At 41.5% G+C, this 23,650-nt stretch overlaps 1 protein-coding gene across 5 annotated transcripts; it reads right to left on the reverse strand.

Moving 5' to 3' along the window:
- Positions 1 to 2,419: 2,419 nt before the first annotated feature.
- On the reverse strand, positions 2,420 to 23,642 carry tbc1d16 (TBC1 domain family, member 16). Of its 5 annotated transcripts, none has more exons than XM_044332065.1 (14): positions 23,507 to 23,642; positions 19,804 to 19,952; positions 19,392 to 19,604; positions 18,298 to 18,460; positions 17,810 to 18,118; positions 12,479 to 12,673; positions 12,079 to 12,226; positions 11,738 to 11,902; positions 10,986 to 11,134; positions 8,800 to 8,934; positions 7,521 to 7,707; positions 7,207 to 7,386; positions 5,695 to 5,841; positions 2,420 to 4,971 (listed from the first exon to the last, which is right to left on the reverse strand). In XM_044332065.1, exons 3-14 carry the CDS (start codon positions 19,570 to 19,572, stop codon positions 4,672 to 4,674), a joined length of 2,259 nt encoding a protein of 752 aa, XP_044188000.1. In that variant the 5' UTR covers positions 19,573 to 19,604; positions 19,804 to 19,952; positions 23,507 to 23,642; the 3' UTR covers positions 2,420 to 4,671. The 5 variants fall into 5 exon arrangements, with proteins under 5 accessions (XP_044188000.1, XP_044187998.1, XP_044188001.1 ...); XM_044332063.1 differs by having other exon boundaries at positions 23,453 to 23,642; XM_044332067.1 differs by having other exon boundaries at positions 4,965 to 5,036; positions 23,453 to 23,642.
- Between the last annotated feature and the right edge of the window lie 8 nt (positions 23,643 to 23,650).

The raw sequence follows: 23,650 nt of genomic DNA on the forward strand, positions 1-23,650 counted from the left end.
TGATAAGACTGTTCTCAAGCGTTGAGGGTTAAACTCTTAGAAACACACCGTCTGCCTTGGCTGCCTTTCTCATGGGAGACCTTATATTGTTTGTCAGAAAGCTGGAATGGAAATCCCCCGTGAGACAAAATTCACACCTGATCTTTATCATCTTTGCAGAGTTAAAGGAAGGCACACTGCAAAACAACATCTTATTTCATAGCTGCTTAGGGTAATAGAGGAGTGGCAGTGCGTTGGATTGGAATTACAAAAGCTGGTTTTGGGGATTTCTGAAATTTGGGAAGTAGAGTCTTACATGTCACTACAACTGTATTAAAAATGTTAGAGAGGTAAAAATGTATTTATGAGTTATGAAAAGACAAAGTTTTTGCTTGAATCCTTGTCAAGGCCTGATAAACAATACAATTATACTACTAAAATTGAACATTTTGGTGCAAACATGAGAAACATCAGTAAAATTAAATAAATTATGCATTATTTTAGCTTTAGGTTGTCCTTGTGTGCATCAAGCAAAAACACAATTGTTCAGAATCTTCCTATTAAAGTCTATTTTTTTCCTGCTGTTGTGAGGCTACTCCAGGTGAACTGGTTAGCTTTCTGCTGACACAACGGTGTTTTTCTCCTGTCCTGCCTCAGGTGCGCTCAGTTGCTGAAGTAAGGCTTGTTAGATAACCAACAGTTTCAGGAATTTGCCTCCACACTCTCTAGTAAGACTGGTTCAGAGTCAATTACACAATGTAATATAAGATAAGAGGCATTTTTGTGAAGCATTTTCACATTGCTGTTGCCTTCTGCAGCCTAGAACTGAAGTAACACATTACTTTTCATGTTGTAAAGTTAAGTTTTAAAATGTGACTTTTAACAAGTCTCGCCATGTGATGTCATCTCAAAACAAATCCTGCAGCTGCTCCATGAGTACATAACAGAACAACTTTCTGGACATTGTCAAAAACATATTTAAACATATTTTTCCTCTTATGACACAAAAGGTGAATTTCAAAGCACACACTTTCTCATTTCAATGCACTGGTTTTGCTTCTACAGACTTACCAGTGAGCTTACGGTGGCTAATGTTAGCAAACTTGATGACTCTTTTCTATTTGTGCTACTGTTATACTGTGTTTTAAATTTGACATCATCCCTTATTTGTCACTTATGGTAGATACGACTGACATTTAATATCACAAACAGATAATTTGGCCATCTCGCCTGATAATATCATTAGGTTTTGATGCTCTGATTTCCAGGTGGAGGAGACAGTTATCTGTTTGTCATCTTAAGTCACTGGAATGGCACAATGTTAATTCTGTTTTTGGGCAGAATTTGACCTTGAAGTTTGAAAATGGACGCATAGAATAAACTGTCGTCTCCAGAAGCTAAAGAGAAGAGAGTTTTGGTGACCAGGGACAAACTGTGTGGACATTATAACGGTAAGAAAATATGAGAACAAATATTTATATACAGTATGTCTATAATAATTGTATGTATGTCTGTATTATGTAAGTAGGGATGCACACATTGATTCCTTAAGTATTAATATTATTTAGAGCTGCAATTAATTGATAAGTCAAATGACAGAAAATTAATCACCACTATTTTTTTAAGCAAAAAATGGTAAAATTCTCTTGTTCCAGCATCTTAAATGTGAATATTTTCAAGTTTCTTTAGTCCTCTATGATGGTAAACTGAATATATTTGGGGTTGTGGACTGTTGGTCGGGACAAAGCATGACATCTTATGTTGCATCCTAGGCTTTAGGAAATCACATCATCAAACATTTTCCATCATTTTTGGACATTTTAACAGTTAATTATTTAATCAAGAAAATAATCAACAGATGAATCCATAATGAAAAAAATCATTAGTTGCATCCCTAATATTATCATTTTATTGTGGATATCAAAAATGTATTTATACTGTGAATGCATCTTTAGATTAGCATAGTTGTTTAATCATTTATAATATTTTTTAACCATTTGCCTCTGGAGAATTTGCCCATTACTGAGTCACTATCTTTTTTTTATTTTACTATTAATGCATGCCATTTGACTTTGTGATTTATGATAATCCATTAACATACAGCAGGCAGTTGATTATAAGCATATTTCTAAATCAGTCTTGATGCGTGTATTCAGTAAATGAATTATAAATAAAATACATACACTTCATGCTTTTACCTCTGCAGTATTTAATGATGAAAAGTTTTGGTGGTGTCAGTGTGAGTCCCGGCCTTGTTTTACTTGGTATAAGATCAAAATCAGTCATTTATTGTCAGAATGGCATTTATAAATTCCTTGCCAGGAACATTTTGTGTGTTCAGTAAAACATTTCCTAGAAAGTACATGAAAGTACAGCTTTTTTCTTCTTTTTTTTTTATTAATACCAAGAATAAGAATAGGCTCCTTTTTTGTGATGTGTACAGTAAATACATCAACATATCATAAAGCTGAACAGCAACATTGTACATTCAGTGATGACTGATCACAACCCCTTTAAATAGGAGTAGTCTTTAATTAAGCTTGTGACTTACAGTGCCTGTGCAGACAATGTGATTTCAATGATGATTTTAATAAAATTCATGAGATCATAGATTCTCTCTCTCTCACTCACACACACACACACACACACACACACACACACACACACACACACACACACACACACACACACAGTTTGATTACTTTCCCATTGTGCATCGCAGATTTAGCTTCGCTCTAACGCGGGCCACCCAATCTTCAAAACTCTCCGGGCATTTCCAGTGAGCAGCTGCACATGATAACTAATAGGGAAAAGGAGCAGTTATGAATGTCATTTGCAGAGACTGCTTGCTGGGTGAGACAGTGAGAGAGCAGAAGAGAGACAGAGAGGCGGTGGGAGAACAAGAGGGGGTGAGGGGGTAGGGGGGGCGACGCTGATTGAAGGTCTTAATGTTACATTTTAGCAGCAATTTGAACATGTTTTCACCCCCAGGAGTGTCACTCAATAGCTCTCAGGGGAAAGCCTCAGAGAGGAGACCATCTTTACATCTGGGACTTGCAAATCACAGAGGCAAGCTAGAGATCACTGTACATCCCTGTGTGAAGCTTTAAGCTTTCAAAATTACCCTTTCCTCTCCATCTCTCTTGTCTTTTTTTTTTTTTTTTCTAAAACGCCCACACCGCCCAGCTTTTCTTTCTTCTGTCTTTCTCTTCTAGGTTCTCTTCACGATGACTGCTATAATTAAAGAGACTGGTCAGGGGGGAGGCCCTCTACGGCTGTTCTCCAACTCATTACCAGATGTTTAGAGGTCACTCCAGTTTATACACACACACACTCATACGCACACCAAAGACTTTTTGACGCTCTTGTCGTCGAGTGAGAAAGAAGCAAACAGAAGATACATTCATGTGGACCGATACTTAAGTGTTGATAGTGCGCTGTTGTCGACATTGTCGTTCATTTCGAGATGAAAGTGGAGAGAACGCTGAAGGGGGGGAAAAAAAAAAAACAATAACACTGTGCTGACGATTTTTCACAACCCTGTCTAAACATGGTTCAACACATATGACAAGACTTCAAGTAAAACAGAAGGCAATCAATTTCTCTGTCGGGATAAAACCATGAACTATGCTCTCTTTGGCAGACACCGATGTCATATCCATCCAACACCTCAGACAGGAAATTCATATTATATGTTATGATGGTAATGTGTACACAGTAAAGCTCCCATTGCTCAACAGGTAACATGAACGTCCGTGTCTCAGACTTTATCAGAAGGAAACATATGGCTTGTTTCCTCCTGCCTCCCGGGAAACACAAGTTGAAAGAAATTATGAGAATGTTCTTAACCACAATCTGATGCCGAAATATGCAGAGCCCTATGTAAACACATTCTTACTTCTGTTTTGGGCCTGAAGTGTTTTCCAAGAAACAAGTTGTGCCCTCTATATTTAAAGAATCGCTCATGCAAGGATATAATATTGCTAAATATTTGTAATTGCTGATATAAACGCAAACATTCATTCTGAAAATGAAATTAAACCAACTTAAAAAGTACCAGTAATTCATTATATTCCTATTTGTAGGTTGAACCCTTCTTTGTTAACACCAAAGGTTTGGATTTCATTTTAAAAATGTCTGCTCAGACTTGAGATATGCACATATAATTTGATATTCACACAAATATGCCATTGTGAGAGCACAGGAACATATTTAAAAGTTCAAGTTCAAGTCCTGTGAATGGATTCCCAGTTCTGTTTAACCCTCTGGTCAGAGTCTGCATGAATTTGGGCCAGTTGCCTCAGACCCTGATGCGACCCCTGCCCACAAAGCCCATGGAAGTATGCCAAGCCAGCAGCAGACTAGAACCAACATAGTGGCTGGTGATTGTCCGTTCTGCTTCAAAAGGAAAGCAGCTTCTTGACCTCTGGCCTGTCCAGCATCAAACCGTCCTTATCACAGATTCATGTGATACTGAACGTTGCAAATAACATTCTGGTAAGGCAGTATTCCACATTGCACCACATGAAAGGATCAAGTGGAAAAAAAAAATCCTCAGTAAGATAGTGATTGCAAACTAAAAGCAGGGAGAAGTTAGAGGGCAGCAAATAGTTCAGGAATCCAGCTGATGGATCCAAACCTTGCTGTATTAACAGGAGCCAAGACCAGCAAAAGCTCCCCACAACCTCCACCTCAGGGCTGTTTCCGGAAGGTGAAAATATCCCGGGTTTTGGAGCCTCTCTTGCCCTCCAGTGGAGGCTCAGGGGTGGAATTTGGTGAGGGCGAGGGTGTGGATGAAGGGGAGGGCGAGGAGGGCTGTGGGGTGGGGGTGCCTCCATAGGGGCAGCTCTGTGAGTCCGGGTGTTCTCCAGAACACTCCACAGTGGGGATGTAGCGGCTGTCCCACATCCCAGGGCCACACAGTTTACAGAGGTCATGTAGGCTGCATGGGATCCTGGGTAGGAGGCGGAACTGGTAGAGAAGGCTGCGGGCCTGGAGGAGCGGGACGAAAGTGGCAAGATGAGCTAAAATATGTAAATGTGACGGGGTGAAAGGAGCTTTGGATTGACAAGAAACAAAAGTCAGTGGATGCAGAACAGCTAGTTGCAGATTTCAAATAAAGTGGTTTAAAACATTAAAATAGATCAATAGCCTTGACTTCCAGCAAAAAAAGGATAACAAAACCCTGTCAAGGTCAGCACTGCGCTGTGTTACCTGAAGGTAATAAGCCGGCCTGCCTGCTCTTAAAACATTGGATGCAAAATCTCTGGCAACAAAAAAAAAGGAGTAACGCCAGCTGCATGCTAACATGAACCCACTGCCCGTGGATGCAGCTGGACTAACACAGCATCCATAAACATGAGAAAGCAGGCAGAGACACAGTAGCGGGGATGCAGATCATAAATCCTCTGCATAGCATGGCAGCATCCCATTTAGCACCTCAAGGCCTCTGTGGGCAGGTTACAGTATATTAAAGCTGCTTTGCTGCAGCATTGAGCAGGGCCCCATGATGCAAACAAAACACTGAGCTGAATTGAATATATAGTAATGCAGTAGACTGTGGAGGGATTGTCATGAGTATGATCATAAAGTCAAGATTATTATAATATTTCAAGAGAAAGGGACACCCATGTATATTGGGTGTACAGAGGTGCAAAATGAAACAGCTTAAACATTACATAAAGGTGACAAAACCAAGAGCTTTTACTGTGATACCTTGCGTAGCACCAGTTCTCCATTCATATGCATGGAGAGGTTGCTGAAGTGGAGCAACATTTGGTCAGTGGCGAGCTGCTGGTCTGTCACATCCTCCCCATACAGAACGATGATGGCCACACACAGGAACAGGTGGAAGTAGTCCGTCTATAAAAAAATGGGGGAGAGGTTATTGACTTTCAGTTAATAAAGAACAAGTTGTTCATAAGGTGAATGCCATGGTGGTGAAAAAAAACACATACTGAGCAAGCAAGAAGAGTATCAGCTTTTTGGGGGGCTTAACAGACAGATATTATTGTGATTGTGTCAGATCTGTGTATTCAGTCATGACCTTGCTGCAGGGAACAAGCTGAAGGTTACCACAAAACAAGGAAAGACAAAGAATTGATACTGAAGGCACAATGAAAATTAACACTGAAATCCAGTTCAAGGAAAATACAAATTAGGAAGATATTAATGTTATACTTTTAGAAAATGTAAGTTTAGAGATGCAAGGTTTGAAAAAAAAGGTTAAGGTAATGGAACAACTTGGAGGATTGAGACTTTGTACAGTGTTTTGTGTGTAAATAGGAAGTAATGTTTTATTGCAACATGAAATAAATTCTATAAATCTGCAGGAACCTTTGAGAGATTAACGACTTCAAAGATCTCTGCATTGTTCACTTCGATTATCACTGGTAATGTACCCAGAGTTATATATTTTACCTTACTTTTTATTACAAAAGTATGAGTTATATACAACAATATGAGTAACCAAGCCAACATCTTGATTTCAAACTGCACCTCCCAACAACATATTTGAGTGTCAGTTAGTCTAAACATTTCAAATGACAAGAGCTAAAAATCAGATATTTATCAGATTTTTTTTTTTTTTTGCTTTTGGTCAGTCCAGTATGTGACATTCAACTGTCTAAACTGAGATTTCACTCTCCTATCTCCTCCATCGCCACCTGTAGCTGAAGATCAGCACATCTAGCAGGGAGTATGAACAGATGGCACGAAGCAGAATAAGTGATATTTGACTCTGCGACAGCAAGAAGACGTGTTAAGCTCTGTGTCATGGCAGTGAACATGACATGATACTAGACCCCAAATACAAGACAGAACGGCTGAAAAAAACCTGCATTAGAGGTTGGAAAGACAACTATATTTACTTACAGTGTCACTTTTTAAAATCTTTAAAATTAAAAGCTGTTATGCTTTTAGGAAGTATTTAACATTAGTAAAAAAAATGATATGTTGAATCTTTACTGAAAGAATCAACCATTAAACCCCTTTGAGACCAAGTAATATGACATTTTATAGGCATTTAGGAGGATTATAATAGGCTTTAAAGGAATTACATGGACTCTTTCTGTTGCAGACAATGTTAACTGCATTTTGCATCCTCCTGACAAATCGTCAGATTTCTGGTGCTGTAGTTAAACAGAATACAGTTCCATATACTCATATACACAAAGTTTTTCTTACGAACTTGTGTATGCAAAGGAGCAGTTTGGACTTTGCCCTGACCTGATAGTGTGCCCAGCAGGCCTCCCACATGCGCAGAGCCTCCGTGTCAGGGAACTCCCGTTTGAAGCAGAGCAGGATCCAGCGGTGGCAGAAGAGCAGCTGGAGGCCGTCCTCCCCCAGCCTGGTCAGGTGCTGGTGGAAGTGGGGCAGCATGAGACGCAGCAGCTCCCGCAGGTACATCTGGAGGCAGGTCAGAGAGGTCTTACAAACACAACTAAGCATTTTCTGGTGGTATTTTAAGCATTCTTATTCTATGATAAAATCTGACATTTGCCACACACACACACACAAACACACACACACACACATCCTACCAGCTGCCTCTCCATGTCTTCGTCCCGTGGTGAGCTAATGAAGATGGTATTCTCCATAAGGCCAACAAAGCACCAGAAGGTGTCGCTTTCATCCTGGATCTCAGTGAGCAGGGGGGCCACCAGGTCAGACATGCCCTGGCAGTAGCCCATGTCAGGATTAAACACTGCATAGTTGAGCAGAATTCGCCTGGAGCAAGAACAACCACGGACATCTTAGGGCTGTTAAAACATCTCTGCAGCAAACGGCACTTATGAAAGGGCAATATAGTGTCCGAAAAATTACAAATTTTCCCTTTTTATTTATTTATTTTTTGACAGTCTCTTATTTTGACATGTTCAAGACCCTGCAGCCCAGCCAAAACCGCTGAAAAGTACGGTCCCACCCAAACACACTGAATGATCCAACATGTGTTTCAGCATTGCAGCTAAAACCCAGAAAAAGATGACAAGCCCTGCTTTAGTGGTTGCTATGCCGACTCCACTGGTAACCAGGGAGCTAATTAATGATCTTTTTTGTTTTTTCTTTTTTTTTTTCCTTATACGGATACCACTTGAAAGAAAACTTCCCTGGTAGTGCTCATGCATAATTAAGTATTGTTAAAACAAAGGGAAAACCTTAAGGACATGTAGTGCAATATATAGATGGATATATAAAAGTGGAAAAAAAAAAGTCATTTAGAAAAACAAACCAGTTTCTAAATCAGTTTCTGAGAGGTTGGCTTTTTGGAGAAGCAGACTCTGCGGTGGGTTTGTGTTTAGATAATTAAAGATAAAAAAAATGATAAGAGGATGCCAGCATCTTCAGCTCAAATGACACGGCAGAAAAGATGACTGATTGCATGTCAGTACAATAGATGTGAGATAAATGAGAAAGTATGAGATAAGTGCTCTGCATCTGGACATGTGCAGCGCTGGTATCACTCTGCCCAGGCGCAGCATAAAACATGATGCCTAGACAAATACCTGGAGCCTCAATGAGAGTCACTAAACTAATATGCTATTTAAATCCTCTTGCTCCTCGTTTAGAAAGCCATTAGCTCTGAGTATGCATCAAAAGTGCTCAGACGGCTTAGTCAGAGTCAATAAAGCATGAAACTCATTTGCAGCTCCCCCAGGGTTCAGAATATGAAATGAATAGGTAGGCCTGTGCGTTGGGCTGAAGAATCGGAATGATAAGGATGAATTGAGAGCGGGTGAAAGAAGGAGAGGATGGAAGAGATAGAGAGATAGAAATTGGGAGCAAATGAAATGGGGGAAAAATGAGGAGAGGTGGTCTAACCTCATGATCTCCACATTGGGGTTATTCTCTCCTCTGAAGAAGTGATTACTACGGTCCGTTCTCACCACGTCTTTATCCACTGTGAACTGGACCTTTCTCCAGAACTCACTGTGCTCCTCAGGGCTCATGGACAACCTGAACAAACACCAGGCAGAAATGAAATAAGAGTTAGATATGGTATAGGCACAAAAAGAAAATAAATGCTGCAGCTGTTTTCCTGTTGTTTCTTGCTCAGTTATGATAGATTAAAAAGACAAGTGCAAGTGAGTTGAAGAAAGTTTTTACTGTACAGTCTCTCAGGAAATGCCTGGTAATTAGGATTTTTTTTAAAAAGTGCTATCAAATAATCTTTACCATAAATGTCACCCTAGTGTAAAAACTAATGGTTAGCTGCAAATGAACTAAAAACATGGGGGTGGGCAAGCAGTGGACTGAGGGGGTATTTCACCATCAAGCACCCCATGGAGGATAACACCACAGCCATAAAAGTGCCATCCATCCCTCTAAATGTTAGGGACTATATTAGCAATGTACTCTGTGTATGGCACTAATGTACTCAAGTCCTAACAAGCAGAAGGGATTTAATTAACACTGTTTATTTTCCATGTGGCCCCACAAGGAATAATGAGCGCACACCTGATGCAATGCCACGCAACTGTTTAGTTTCTGTGCTGTGTGTGGCCCCTCCCCCGCCACCTTTCTATCTTTCTTTTGTGTTTACATAGGATTATCAAAAAGGAGCATTGTTGTTTTACACCGATCCCTACATGGGCCTTTAAAATATACAAAACTCAACAAGGAAATACAAACAAAACAGCACAAAACGCTAAAAATGATACAATAAAATTCCAATAAAACTAAATGACAAGCACCAGATCATTAATGGCTACATGAGTGATAAAAAACTGTTTAGACTTGAGCTTAAAATGATCCGAATCAGGATACATTTTGAGTTCAGTCAAAGGTGCGTTTATGAATAAAAAAAAGAGTAAGTGGTAAAGAGAAGTGAACTTCCTCTTCTCTTCCATAAATCTAAGCAGAGCCTTGTGGTCGCTGGTGCACCAAATAATAAATATAACGGTCTCTTCATGTCAACCAGAGGGAACATTTTTTTAATTTACAGAATACAGCAAGTTATATGACAAATGTTTTGAAGGCATTAAAACTCGACATGCAACCAATTTGGTGCCATTTTTTCCCACAATGAAAAGAACTAAACATTCTTTTCTGTCACTTTGTTCATTGCCTTTTGACTTATGTCAATAATAGTGTTTATATAGATAGTGTTTTGTATACAGTGTAGTGTGTATCGTATATACAGTGTTTATAACTACATAGTGCTTGATTCATCAAATGACTTCTTACTTGCTACAGCTGCATTGCTTCCACGAACAGCTGCTTAGTTATCATAGCTAAGGGAAGGAGACAAGGTTAGGAAACAAGGAAGAGAGACTTGTATCCTTGTTCCTAATGATCAACTAGTAGCCCTGGAGGCTGCTCTAGTCAAATGGTCTTTAAAGGAATCCACATTAGAGTCAGAACAAGGGCTCTAATTACCTGACTTGGATAAGACTTTCTGAAGTACTCAAAATGTTAATAGGCCACACAGATGAAACCTGTCCAATTATCATATTCATTACAGACAGAGTGGCAATACGCGTGAAAATATGTGCACACTCAACCTTTTGGTCGTGGGGTGGAAACGGATGTGCTTGTGTGTGTGTGTGTGTGTGAGTGTGCTTGTCCGTGCATACCAGCGCGGCTGTTTTTTTCCTCCTTCTGACAAGAGGGTATGATCTGATAAGCGCTGACATGTATTTTCTCCAGAGACCTTTTATTTTACACCCAACACCTCCCCTTTACACTTCCCTGATTGTGCCTATTGATTGCTCAACGCCTGTGATGAGAAGCCACAATAGACTCACATATGGTTTAATGTTTGACTGACTGAGCATTTGGCAGCCAATACTGCAGCCACGTGACAGTTTATCTCAAAGCGTCTCAGTCAGACATTTCAAAATTAATTGATTTCCAGATTGCATGTGCAAATAATCCCTGGGATGACTTAAAATTTCATTTCGTGGCACAGATGTTATCAACAACCAGGAAATCTCCCTACTCTGATACAACAAGCACACATGTATCTTTTTTCTCTCTCTCTCTCTCTCTCTCCACGTTCTCCCCACCTCCTCTGCTGGATGTCATGATAGTGGGTGCGTTTTTGCAGTCTCCAGGCCTCCCTCTCCTGGGAGCTGGAGTCATAGCTGTAGTAGTGCAGCAGGAAGGGCCACACCTCGCCACGGATGGATGGGTCGATACCACCGAAGAAGATGGCCTGGTGGATAGTGGGAGGTGAGCAAACACAGTGAGCACAAAAGGGAGTGTTCTCAAACATTCAGAGGGTAAACAGGGGGGCACACAGCGAGGGAACGCTTCTACTGTTCTGGATAACTGTGTGAACTTATCTTGTATGCAAACAAGGACATGCAGACAGCTGTGTAGATGTACTCCACTGTGACCTTACAAAACTGAAGTGGTTGTATTATTTCATGAGTGTTGCAAAATGCTGCAAAACTGAAACTTCTACAAAACAAACAGTGTATATATGTCCAGTGAAAAATGAAACGGTTCTCTTACTGCATGTGCGTGTTTATTGAGGAAATGTCTTGGTCACAGTCTAACTGCCGCTGAGTCAGATGGTAAACCTTCAACTGAGTCAAATTGAGAGAACCCAAATGACTCACAGGGGGACATTGGCCAAGAGCAACCCTCTCATTATTTACAGATGGGGGTGCTGATTAAAACTGAAAGTTGTTCACTGCAGGGTTGACTTTCAAAATGACTTTCAGTGTGCAAATGCAAAAAAAAAAGAAGAGTAACAAAAAAGTGAGGCATGACTACATGGATAAAATGGATAAAGTCTCTCCTGATGATCTACCTTGCGTAATTTATACTCCTCCTCCACCTGTCCACTATGGTTGAGGTGACGTAGCCAGGTGGTGACATCCAGCCTCCGATAAAGCCTCTCCTCTGGGTGGGTCTCAGCCGATGGCAGGGTGGGCCTCTGGATGGAAAACTGCATGCAGGATTTCTCATCTGACACCTGATACAAAGAGAGACAGATGGAAAACGGTAAACTGTGAGTCAGGAAAGATTAAACAGATTTTTTTTTCATCAGTTGAGCAAAAAAAAGTAAAGACTAGCAAAGGAAGAGGTTGAAAAAGTTCTAATTTCTCAATAAAACCAGATGCCAAACTGGATTTAAGATTGTAACCTGACCTGGTCTTTAAGCTGAGTTTCCCTGCAGCACTTCCACTGTTGGAAGACCTCAGCCAGCTTATCCAGGCCAGCGTGATGGAAGTGGAGGATTTTATATTGGCTCTCTCTGCTGGCGATCACCAGCTGGCCACTGGTACACGCCTCATCACTGCAACAGCACCATAAAGAATGATAAACAGAAAATAACATTCACAAAACATTTTCCACCTTTGAAATTTTAAGGAATGCTTCATTTATTTATGTAGTAAAAAACACTTCTTGCTCACTTATTTCTTATCATACCCACAACTCATTTTCCACTAATTACCATAAAACAAACCGTCCTGAAACCTACAAAACAGCAACACCTCAAGGTGTCCCCTCATGACCTCCCTGTGACCTTTCTGGACTCCCAGCTGACCTGAAGAAGAGTCTCAGCGACCTCATGTGACCCAGGTCCACCCTGAAAACTCCACACAACTGCTCCAGAGCCAGCACCTTCTGCTGCTCCTCCCACCGCGCGCCATGCGACTGGCAACCACTTTCAGATGGGGCGTGGCTGTCCAGACTGGAGGCGGAGCTTACTGAGTGGTTCATGGACTCCTCGCACAGCTCCCTGGGAAAAACAAGACAGAGATATTTTCTGTGAATTAAGTTTTAAGATCTGAGTTGGATTTCAGAGAAGTGAGGTTGGAGGTTATTTAAAATATGGGTTCCAGGAATTAGATTTAGTTTTTGAGGTTGGGTATGAAAGAGGGCTTTTTTTTTTTGTTTGATTGTGCTAAAAGGGAACTGAGTCATGTGTTCCGCGAAATCAAAGGACTGCAGATGCAGAAACCTTGCACAAAAATATCTTCTTCATAGTTCCTTGGCCTCACAAGGAACAAGGAAAACAGAGCCATTCCTCTATGTGGGACATTAATAATAAATATCATGTAGACAGTGGCCAGTCCTGTTTAGCCCGGTGGTAATTGTGCAGACATATAGGCTTATCCCCAGCTGAGTTCTGCCCTGTTGTTTTGTGTCTCAATATGGTTCTGCCAAGAGGCTGAGAATGGGAGGAATGCATGGAGGCTTCTGAGGACACACATACACACTCACACATACACACACACACATAAGGAAATCTGTACACACAAATCACACTGTCTGCCGTACAATTTCCCCTGTCATTCCCCCATGGCCAGCATGTTGTTCCCGGCACTGAAACCTGAGCCGAGGGTTCCTCTGCTTGCTGGAGGAGACACACAAGCACACATACACACTATACATATACATGTACAGAAGAGAAACACACACATGTGACAACACAGACAACAGACATGAGTATGTATGCTGCCAAATATGCTGTATGCTGCAAACACACACAAGTTCCTGAATTGTTAGAATTACAGGCTGGCATTTTTAACATCTTTCTCGCTGCACGCACGCACACACACACACACACTCACGCACACAAGTGAATGGACCATAGCTAATGACCATAATGCACTCTCAAACACGTCTCTAGACATGCTAATGCTGAGAAACACACCAACACAGAAATGCGTTAAACCCGCTGACACTTGAGACGTTGACATCTAAATAAACTTATTTGCTTGCTACTCACTATCAAATAAGTGTTGCCTGTTTAGAGAATTAAAATAATTTATTCAATTCAAAATTCAGTTTATTATATCTCTAACACAAAAAAAATATTTCACAAGTCTGCATAAATAAAAACACATCTTTTCACTCCGAAAACAATTTTCTATTTACAACAATTTTATAGGCAAACACGAGTGGATAACTGGTACTTTGAAAAGACGGGGGAGGGCAGGTCTAATCTATTACACCCTGAATCAATCATGTCTGGCTAATCATTTCCCTGTTAGCAGATGGGAAAATAACAAGGCTGATCAATCCAAGCTGCACAGTTTCCTCTGCTATCTGGTGATTTACTGCTCTCTGTCTCATGTATCATGCCACAAACCAGACTGTGGAATACTAGGAGACCGAGAGAGAGAGGCACAGAGAGCTCTGGTAAGGGCGTTAAGCAACCTGAAATATGGAGGAGCTCTTTTAAAAAGGACTACTGTACTCATTTTTTCACTCACTCCAATGACTGTCGAGCCCTGGGTGTTTACAAGGCCTGCGAGCCCATTCAAAGCAGACATTTACGTACATATGAAAAAAAGGTTTTTGCATATTTCTCTGCGCTGAGATGAAAATGCAAAAACCATGGAAAACGTGGTGGGAAAGCACATGATTCTCAGTATTTTAGGGTGGATCATCCTCTGTGCTGCGTTCAAGCGGAAACTGAACAAGTGATTAACAACGTCTGTCAGTGTAAACAGCCTAATTCTATTCAAGTACTGTAGGCAGTGAATGTACGGTAGGCAGCAGCCAAGCCATAAACTGCACAGAGAGAACATTATGTAAACAAGCTGTTTTGACGGAGGCTGCTGTAACATGGCATGTCCCACCAGGCCAAGGTGAGATCAAACTGCCCTGAGGCCCTCCATAACACCTTTTTTTTCCACATATATGAGGCTTTACCCCAAGGGAAAGAGCTGTTTGGTCACACTGAGAACTGGGACCGAGTGCTACAGGCCTCCTGGGACTCCTAGGCCCTTCAGCTAATCCCTGGAGTGAACAGAGAGACGAGGGAGGGCTTGGATCAAGCGGGTGGAGTGGGCTCTGCAGGCGCACACTGCAGAGTGGTCAGTACGGTTTGGAGTTTGGAAAAAGGAGAAAAAAAAAATCTGACATCAATTTTTCTTATTTGTTAATCATGAGGTATCAAATAATCCCAGAACCATAATAGCATACAGTGTTGTTACTGTAAAAGCCTTCTTTTCCATGACTTTTCACACACTAGGCCTCTTCTAGAAAAGGATGCTAGATATATCAGAGAGGCTCTGAGATGATTAACAGGCTAGGAAAGCAGAAAAAAAACAAAAATGTATTAAAGGTTATTTTTTTTTTAGGACTTTTCTTGTGAATTACGGGATAATTTTATTTCTTCAGAACTCAAAGTCTGGTTAAACATGTAACAGCAAGTAAACATAATGTAACCAGTGATAAGTGGTCACAAGTAGACATTGCAAAAATGCTGGCAACCACTGTCCTGGGATTTAATTGTAGTACACACTGACAGCCAACAGTGGTTTCATAAACTACTGTTAAACTTGTTAAAAAGCTGGACAGAAATTGCTGTGGATTTCTATCCTCTCCCTCCACTCTCCTCCTTCTCCCCCCTTTTCATCCGCTCTCACTCTCCCATACGCGGCCCTTTCTCTTTGAATGATTCCAAGTGACATGTTTCCAGTTCCTGGCCCCTTAACAGTGTCAATTAAAGCAAGAGAGAGAGAAAGAGAGATTGAGTGGGTTCCAGAGTTTTGGCTGCTGCTCCACTCTCTTCAGTCCTCTAATCCGGAGAGCTGACATTCAGCCCAGCACAACAACCCCGGGAGCACTGGGAATCAAAGGGCTTCACACAGACTTTAGGAAGGGAGGAGGAGGGGGTGGGGAGGAGGGGGGCGAGAAATTTGAGAGCTGGGCGACACCAAAAGAAACAATATTGAGAAAAACAGAGAGAATGACCAAGAGGAAGAGATGCAAAATGAAGGGTGGAAGGAATGGACAGGTAGCGGAGAATCCAAGTGAGGAAGGGAAAAACAGGCGAAGGGGACTCACACAAAGTGCCAGAGAGCTGAGGACAGACACTAACAGTGAGTGAAACCCAGAGGAGTGAAGGAAGAGGAGGACAGAGTAAAGGTTAGAAGCTGTGAAGCAGAGAACGTTGCCAAGTCACACACTGACTGCACTTACAGCAAGCTGGGGTCTGAGAGTGGTTAAAAAGGCTTAAACACACACTGACTCTCACTCTCTCTCTTTTTGACACACACTGACACAGGCTCACATTCTGGGCAACATGTCAGGCCAAATAGCTGTGTGAGGAAACGACCACGGAGGGAATCATAAAGTCAAACGGCCGTGAGGTCCGAACAGCAACACAATCACTGTCCAGATGGCTCCCTTGACTAGAGAGCAGGCTTTGGAAGCTCTGAGGTTGAGAGTTTGTTGGATATGGGGAATGATTGTGGGCCATCTGTGACATTATAAAATGTTTAGGTTGAGACCTGCTTTAAGTAAGTGAACCCATTTTGAACTCTGATAACGTTATCGTGCTGCCTAGTGAGGTCATCTACCTGCTTTCACTCCCTCTGGGACATTCAGCTGTAGAGCAGTGAGCCACCATGTGGCCTCAGAGTGTAAACCACCCTTCATGACATCAATTTTTTTCTCTTTGGCTCCACCTTGTGGCAGCTTAGGGTAACTGTAAAAAAACACCTTTACAGGACAGGTTCACAATGTTCCAAATCTGTCTTAAAACAATAGTCAGGTGCTGTATGAACATTGAAACAGGCGAGCTGTAATCATTCCTCCTGTTCATACTGACTATTGAAAGATCCCTTCCTAAAGCACTTTCAATACAAGTGAAGGGGGACAAAATCCACAGTCCTCCTTTTGTGCAAAGATGTATTCAAATTCAAATAAAAAGAGGCTTCAGCAGTCCGAATCAGTCAAATCAAGTGGATATCTTCCAAATTTACAGTCCTTTCAGTACAAAATAGTTTGTTACTATCTTCCCACTGTAGCTCATCAGGGAAACACTCTGTCAAGACACAAAGATGGAATTTCATACTGAAAACTAACTCCAACTGATGAAGCTTCATATGCATATTAGCTAAATAAACGCTTTAATACATTTTTGCTCTAAACGAGGTCCCATCACTTACATTGAAAACTCTTTAGGACGGGATCTTTTAATAGCCAGTGTGAACATGGGGGAGGATTACAGCCTTTGTGCACCTTGCTATTGCTTTAATACAGACTTTGAAAATTGTGAACCTATCCTTTAAAATGAACTTGCATAACAAATGACCACAGATAACTGCTGATATTTTTCTGTCTGACAGTGGGGTAGCAATTAAATATCCTAACCTAGGTGTGATGCAGTTTAGGTGAATAAAATTAAGCTAGTCCAGATCAGTGTAGTCATGAGAATCCATCAGAAATATATCACTGAGATATTGAATACACATAATTCACAAACTAAGACTGGATCAGCTGATAGCATGCCTTCAGAGCTCCACCAGAACTACTGTGGGATAGGGATGCCAGGTTGTTACTGGCTGAACTGCTGGTGCATCACTCATACATACTGCAAACATATGTGATATGGTAAAAGGAGAAGTGTCAATAATTGTGTGCAAAAAACACAGAAAAAGTGCACCGGCAGCAACAGTTGGTCTACAGTGGTCACAAAAGTAGACTTTCATAAAAAGTGATTGCAAGATATTTGCTAAACAAAAGTTCTAATTACAGGTTCAAAAAATATGATATGTTTTTGGACTTTATTGAAAAGTTGACAGTACAGAGGCAGACACAAAATGAGGGGAGAGAGAGATGGGTATGAAACATACAGTAGGTCTCCTGCCAGTATCGAGCCGCGGATGTTGGTTACAGTATGTGGTATGCAACTATTCTGCTACCAAGGTGCTCAAAACATAATTTTTGATAATATGAAGGGCAGCAGTGGAATTACGGATGTGGAGAACAAGGGACGAAAAAAAATGGTCATGATGTTTTTTTGTTGATGTATTTTCCTGCCGCTGAATGACAAAACTAAGCTTAAACTTAACTCTGCTGTGTGAAAATAATACTATAGATCATGAATGAAGCTCACGTTAACCCTCGCACTGACCTGCTTTCATTGTCCAGGAAGACAGAGCCGCTGCTCTCACAGAGGGCCTCGCTGACGGGGGACAGACAGAAGGGGGAGGAGAAAGTGTCTGAGTCTGAACCCATGGTGCTGTCGCGGCTCACTTCGTCCGACAGCTCACAGGAGCCTTCGTCGCCCTCCTCTCCAGCCGAGGGCAGCTGCTGCTGGTGCGAGGAGGCATCTGCTCCGGCTTCTACAGCCAGACTGTGGCTCTCTGCAGAGGTGCTGCTGGTAATGTTCCTTTCCTCGTCCTCATCTTCCTCCTGGGCTGCTGGGGGACGGGAGTGGGGTCTGGAGGGGGGGTAGTTGATTTAATATGGCATCAGTATCATGTATAATACTGAAATAAGGCTGCACACTTTATCAAGAATGTTTTTAATCTGAGTGCAACTGTGGTTTTTATACTGTAACTGCATGCTTTTTCTCAAATTGAATATCTTAAAGAGTATTCTTTAAGAGATCTTCCCTACCGTCTGCCTCGGCGGCGTGCGTTCCTGCGTACAGGGGAGCTCTCGGGGGTGATGTAGCGCAGTGCCTCCTCATCCTGCCGCTGGATGCGGGAGTTTGGCACCCAGGTCAGAATCAGAGTGGTGCCCAGGCTCTCGTCCTTCTCCATGTGCACACAAAGGTAGCCTGCAGGGGGCGTGGTTAGTTTAGGAATTATTATGTTGAGAAAGGTAACGTGAAAGGAAATGACATGAAATCTGAGAAGAGATAACCCAGACAAAGTTATGACGACACAGAGGGAAACTTGAGACTTGTTACAGCACACACACACACACACACACACACACACGCAGTCAATAGTGGAGAATCATAGGTGTGTATCAAAGAGATAAGGGATCAAGAAATTGAGGAAATGCTGTGAGTGTTCATACCAGTATGAGTTAAAAAATGTCAACCAACAACACAGGCCACTAGCACTCATTTTTAAGACCAGTGCATCAGAATCATACATCTAGAGGTGCAACGATTAGTCAGTCGACAGAAAATTAATCAGTAACTATTTTAATAACTGAATAATTGTTTTAGTCCTTTGTTTAAAGAAAAATGCTGAACATTTGCTGGTTGCAGCTTCTCAAATGTGATGATTTTAAGCTTTTTTATGATATTCAACAGATAAAGTTTGGATTTTAGACTGTTGATTGGACAAAACAAGACATGTAAAGATGTCATTATGGACTCTAAGAAATTATAACTGAAATTTGCACTATTTTCTTACATTCATCATCAATCATCAGATTAATCGATAATGAAAATAATTGTTAGTCGCAGCCCTACTTACCTCCTTCACATTCATAAATAAGGTAGACCGAGGTTAAATAATTTCACTCTGTGTAACAGCAGTCTTAGGAATAATATTGTGGGTTTACAGTAATAAAGTAGCAAGAATGAGAGCGCCATTAAAGCCTGGCTGCACTTGCAACCCTCTTTGATTATGTCCAATAATTTATAACCTTCTAATCTCAGGAAACAGTAAACTAAAGGAAAAGCGTTTTCTGCCAGGCCAACAACTGCATTCACACCAAAAGAAAATACAGTTGGAAAATCAGTGCAGACTAACCTGGGTGGTGCTCTGCCAGGCCAGGCAGGGGCTCTGCGGGGTGCACGCAAACATTATTTTTGGAGAAAATGATCTCGCCATCCAGGCCTGAGCGTAACGACGAGCCCCCCGCCCCAGGGTTAAAGGTCAGGAGGTCGGAGGCCTTGGAGGAGGCACGCCGCAGGAGCCGACCCAGTGACATCTCCTCAGAAACCGGGACACTGGGCCCATCCTCTGGAAGTGGAGATTTGCAGATAGAATAGGAAGCGGAAGAAGGGAGCATAGAAGATGACAGACACGGCATGAGAGCGTAAAGGTGCAGGAAATGAAAAGGGAGGACATCAGAGGGAAAAAAAGGAACGTGACGGTCAAGCAAATGTGTAAAAGACATCGTGACACATCTTTACTGTAGAGATACTGCACAGATCCTCACCTACACTTCACCTCCTCTGTCACATGTGTGTGCTTGTATTTACTGCAGTGTCCTTACTGCAGAGCTCAACCCCAGAATCCCCTCTTCCCTCTGTACTTGTTCAGCAGTTCTCTGTGCCACATTTTCCTTTGCCTCCACCTTCTCCTTACCTACACAGACACACACACACACACACACACACACACACACACACACACACATATTCACGGCGTCTCTGTATACTGTAATTGTGTGTAACTAAAGGGTGTCTCCACCTTTTGTAAACAACACACACACATACAGGTATGTACACACACAAAGACATGTGCAAACACCCTCCACTTCATTCGTGTGAAATTCTAGGCAGTTATCAGTAGCCAACAGATGTCACCACCATCAGCACTGAACTGGGATCAGCATGTCACACCACCAACGCTTAACTTGTCTGTTTCAGAGAGAGAGAGCATCGTGTGATGAGACAAACTTCTCTCTTTTGATGCTGCAGCAGCGTCTTTGAAAAGGCTTGGAGGGGATCTTACTTTTCAGGCTGAAAGAACACTAAAAGTAATTAAAGTCATACTTGCTAGAGAACGTCTGCTGGGTTTTTTCTTTCTGTTTAATCTCCTTGCAGAGAACTCACAGATTAATTTCCTTTCTCTTAACTTTGACACATGTGTCTGTATCTTTGGAACCCACTGAATCTGTGTAACCTTGTTTTTTTTTGTTGGCTGAACACTCTGACACGTACTCCCCACTCTATCTGAGGAATGTTCCCTCCTTTTTCCTCACAGGGCATGTTTACCTCTGCTTGATTAAGCAGGCACCCCACTTCCTGATGCCAGGCCCCAGACGGGAAGTCTGCTGGCACGAAATTGAGGCATGACCTCGGGGAGGAACACAGACGTACTGTAGGCCATCATTTGGCTTACATTAAAAAAAAAAAAAAAAAGCAGGAGTGCGTAGTGTGTTTTTTTGCTGAATTTCACCAATTCACATTGTAAAAGGGGCGGCTGTTTTTTGCAGATGTCAATAATCCACAGTTATTTTCATCAACGATTAATCTGTTCATTATCTTTTTTAATAAATTGATAAATCTTTTAGCCTAGTCAAAAGATTTGTCCATCACAACTTCTGAGAGTCTAAAGTGATGTCTTGTTTTGTCTGACCAGCAGACCAAAATCTAAAGATATTTAACATAAAATGAGATAAAACACAGGAAATCAGCAAATTCACACAAGCTGGAACCAGAAAATGTTTGACATTTTTACTTGATAAATGACTGACACAATGAATCTAAATCAAAATTCAACTGAAACAGTTCCCGTAAAATTTTCTGTTGGTCAACTAATTGAATTGTTGAATTGAATTGTTTCATTTCTACAATAGTTGCAAGTGATTCATAATATTTTTCATATTTTTGAGGGGGAAAAAAATCTAAAAATGTAATCATTTAAAAGAAGAGGGTGAAGTTTTTTGTACCAAGTCACAGATCCTCTATCCTGCAAGCCATAATATTAGACTACAACTGAACATAGCGGCAACTGGACTATTTGCATACTAACTGCCTTAAAAAGCACCAGACCGATATACTTAAATAAGCCAGACTGGACACATGCAGTGTCCACACACAGGCTGGGATCATATGCATGACATGCCACTATAACTAATAGCCTGATAACAGCAACAATATATTCACTGCTGTGCTATTATCCAGTGGTTATTTTGGTCTCTATGTGATTACAGAGCCACCCAGGTTAGTTTGATAGAGCCTGTCCAGGCTGGCGGCTTGGCCGTCAAAGGACAAAGTCCTCACACGTCTTTCTTCTCGCTTCATTTTTTATGCTGTCAACACCTCAGTGCGCTCACACATTGCCTCTCCTCTCTGACCTTTCACTGTTTTATCAAATGACTAACATCATTAGGATTGAAACACCATTCAAAAACCAGCCCCGCCCCACAGTGACCTGCAGAATACTTTGCTTTTTTTTTTTTACAAACTTCTAACAGATTGCCTGACAAAAAGAGAACTTTTAATAAGAACTTGAAACCTACACCATAGAAATTTAGCTGCGGGTATAGACGCCACAAGCTTCCAGGGTCTCAGCTTCTCACCTATGGGCTACATTAATTAAGTTGTCATGCTGACATTTGAATAGAGGAGCCAACGCTGAACACTGAACAACGTGCCTGAGGCAGCTGAAAAGAGACCGGCCACAAAGACGCCTGAAAAACAAGGTTCCTCTGGATTCTTCACAGTCTGGCTTAGTTATGAGGAAACTTTATGGGTGACTCAATGGCAGTGTGTGTAGACACTTTAGGCTTTGTTACACCCGATAAAATCATTCAAAACGTATATCTGTAGTAGAGGAAGTCATATAGTAATGCATCCCTGTGTGCTCTAAAATCTAAATACACATAACCAGCAGTGTGAAGAGTATTCAGTAACAAAACATGCTAAATAATTTATAAGCTTAATACATAAACCCTGCAACCACCTGCTGGTATTATATGGTGTAGTGGCAATTGAAGGGTGGTTGACTTGTATTTGGTGATTGTTTAAATACCAGTACATATAAAAAATACTGCTGTTCAAGAAAAAGTGTTTCATTGTTTAAAAATAACAAGTTTAAAAATGCTTTTTTTTCTGTAATAAATGTGATGAAAGATCATGAACTGATTTTATACACTCAAATATCTGCATTCGCCTCAAAAATCCTGTATCTGTCTGACTGTAACTCATGTGCTCATCCTTATAGTGACCAGAGGAATATAGAAACACATGTAATGCAATGCAATACTCTCTGAGGCTGTACATTGTGATGTTCTTGTATCATTATTATTATTATTCAAAACTCTTTTACGTATGTAGTAGAGAAAAGTATTAAAAATCCTACACAACAATGCAATGTGATACAAAAATACCACAATCAAGAGCCTCAAATATTACCATAGAGCTGGATCAGAAGAAGAATTGAACTTTCACATAGAAAATATTTACTACAAAACTGTTGTAGGCTATTAAATCGCATTATAATGTAAAGGTATTTTCATTTTTCTTGTCAGTCAGTGCTTACTCTGACACTGTAGGTCAAAGGTGTCAGTCCCATGAAGTGGGTAAACTATTTTCTACCAAACGCTGATTGAAGGTGGCCTTTCTGTGTCCTGGCTGTGGCAGGAGTGGAGGAAATGCCTCAGCAGTAACAGTGTAGCCTGTGTGAGGCGTGCCATGATGTCGGGGGCTCCATCAGCTATCAGCCTGACAGGAGGAGGAGAGGGGAGGAAGGCTTTTGCCACCGCAGCACTTTTTACGCAGAGGGCCCATAGTAACCTATATATATATAAATATATATCACACACACACACACACATATATATATAGTATGTGTGTGTGTTTGGCCCGTGCAGGGACTCTATCTGTACCATCTTGGATATAAATATTTTAGTTTAGCAGGCTACCATGGCTGAAACCCTTTGCTTGTTACATGTCATGCTGTCCAGGTAACTTTAAAGTTTGTTTTATCCAACGGCAGCGCGCAAAAAAGACGCAACACTGACACATTATTCGCTCGTACCGGACAAATTCTTGGCATACACCTGTTCCAGCAGGAGGAGAAATGAATGAATAGCAAGCAGCATGTAGAGGAAGGGCTCCAAGCGGCTGAGCTCTCACCTTCAGTCCCGCCGCAGGAGGCTACAGCCCGTGTCGGACATCCAGCTCACTCACCGGGCAGCAAGGACCGGGCACCGCTTCACCTCTTCTCAGCTGGATTTGGCTCCGTTGTTAGGAACTGTTTAGTCCTGTTTGCATCCCCGTGTTTTCCGACAGTGACACCACACGTCTGACTGCTGCTGTTCCTGCAGCAAAAAG

Source organism: Thunnus albacares, chromosome 17, assembly GCF_914725855.1.
Source record: "Thunnus albacares chromosome 17, fThuAlb1.1, whole genome shotgun sequence".
Lineage (NCBI taxonomy): Eukaryota > Metazoa > Chordata > Actinopteri > Scombriformes > Scombridae > Thunnus > Thunnus albacares.

Bases quoted from the DNA above. Each gene is read 5' to 3' on its own strand.
- tbc1d16 (XM_044332066.1), bottom strand. From the start codon at position 19,572: ATGTCACTGGGTCGGCTCCTGCGGCGTGCCTCCTCCAAGGCCTCCGAC. The intron at 7,708-8,799 runs GTTAGACCACCT...TTCTTGCTCCAG, and splicing joins CCCAATGTGGAGATCATGAG to GCGAATTCTGCTCAACTATG. The intron at 5,842-7,206 runs GTCAGGGCAAAG...ATTTTTTTATAG, and splicing joins CCTGCTGGGCACACTATCAG to ACGGACTACTTCCACCTGTT.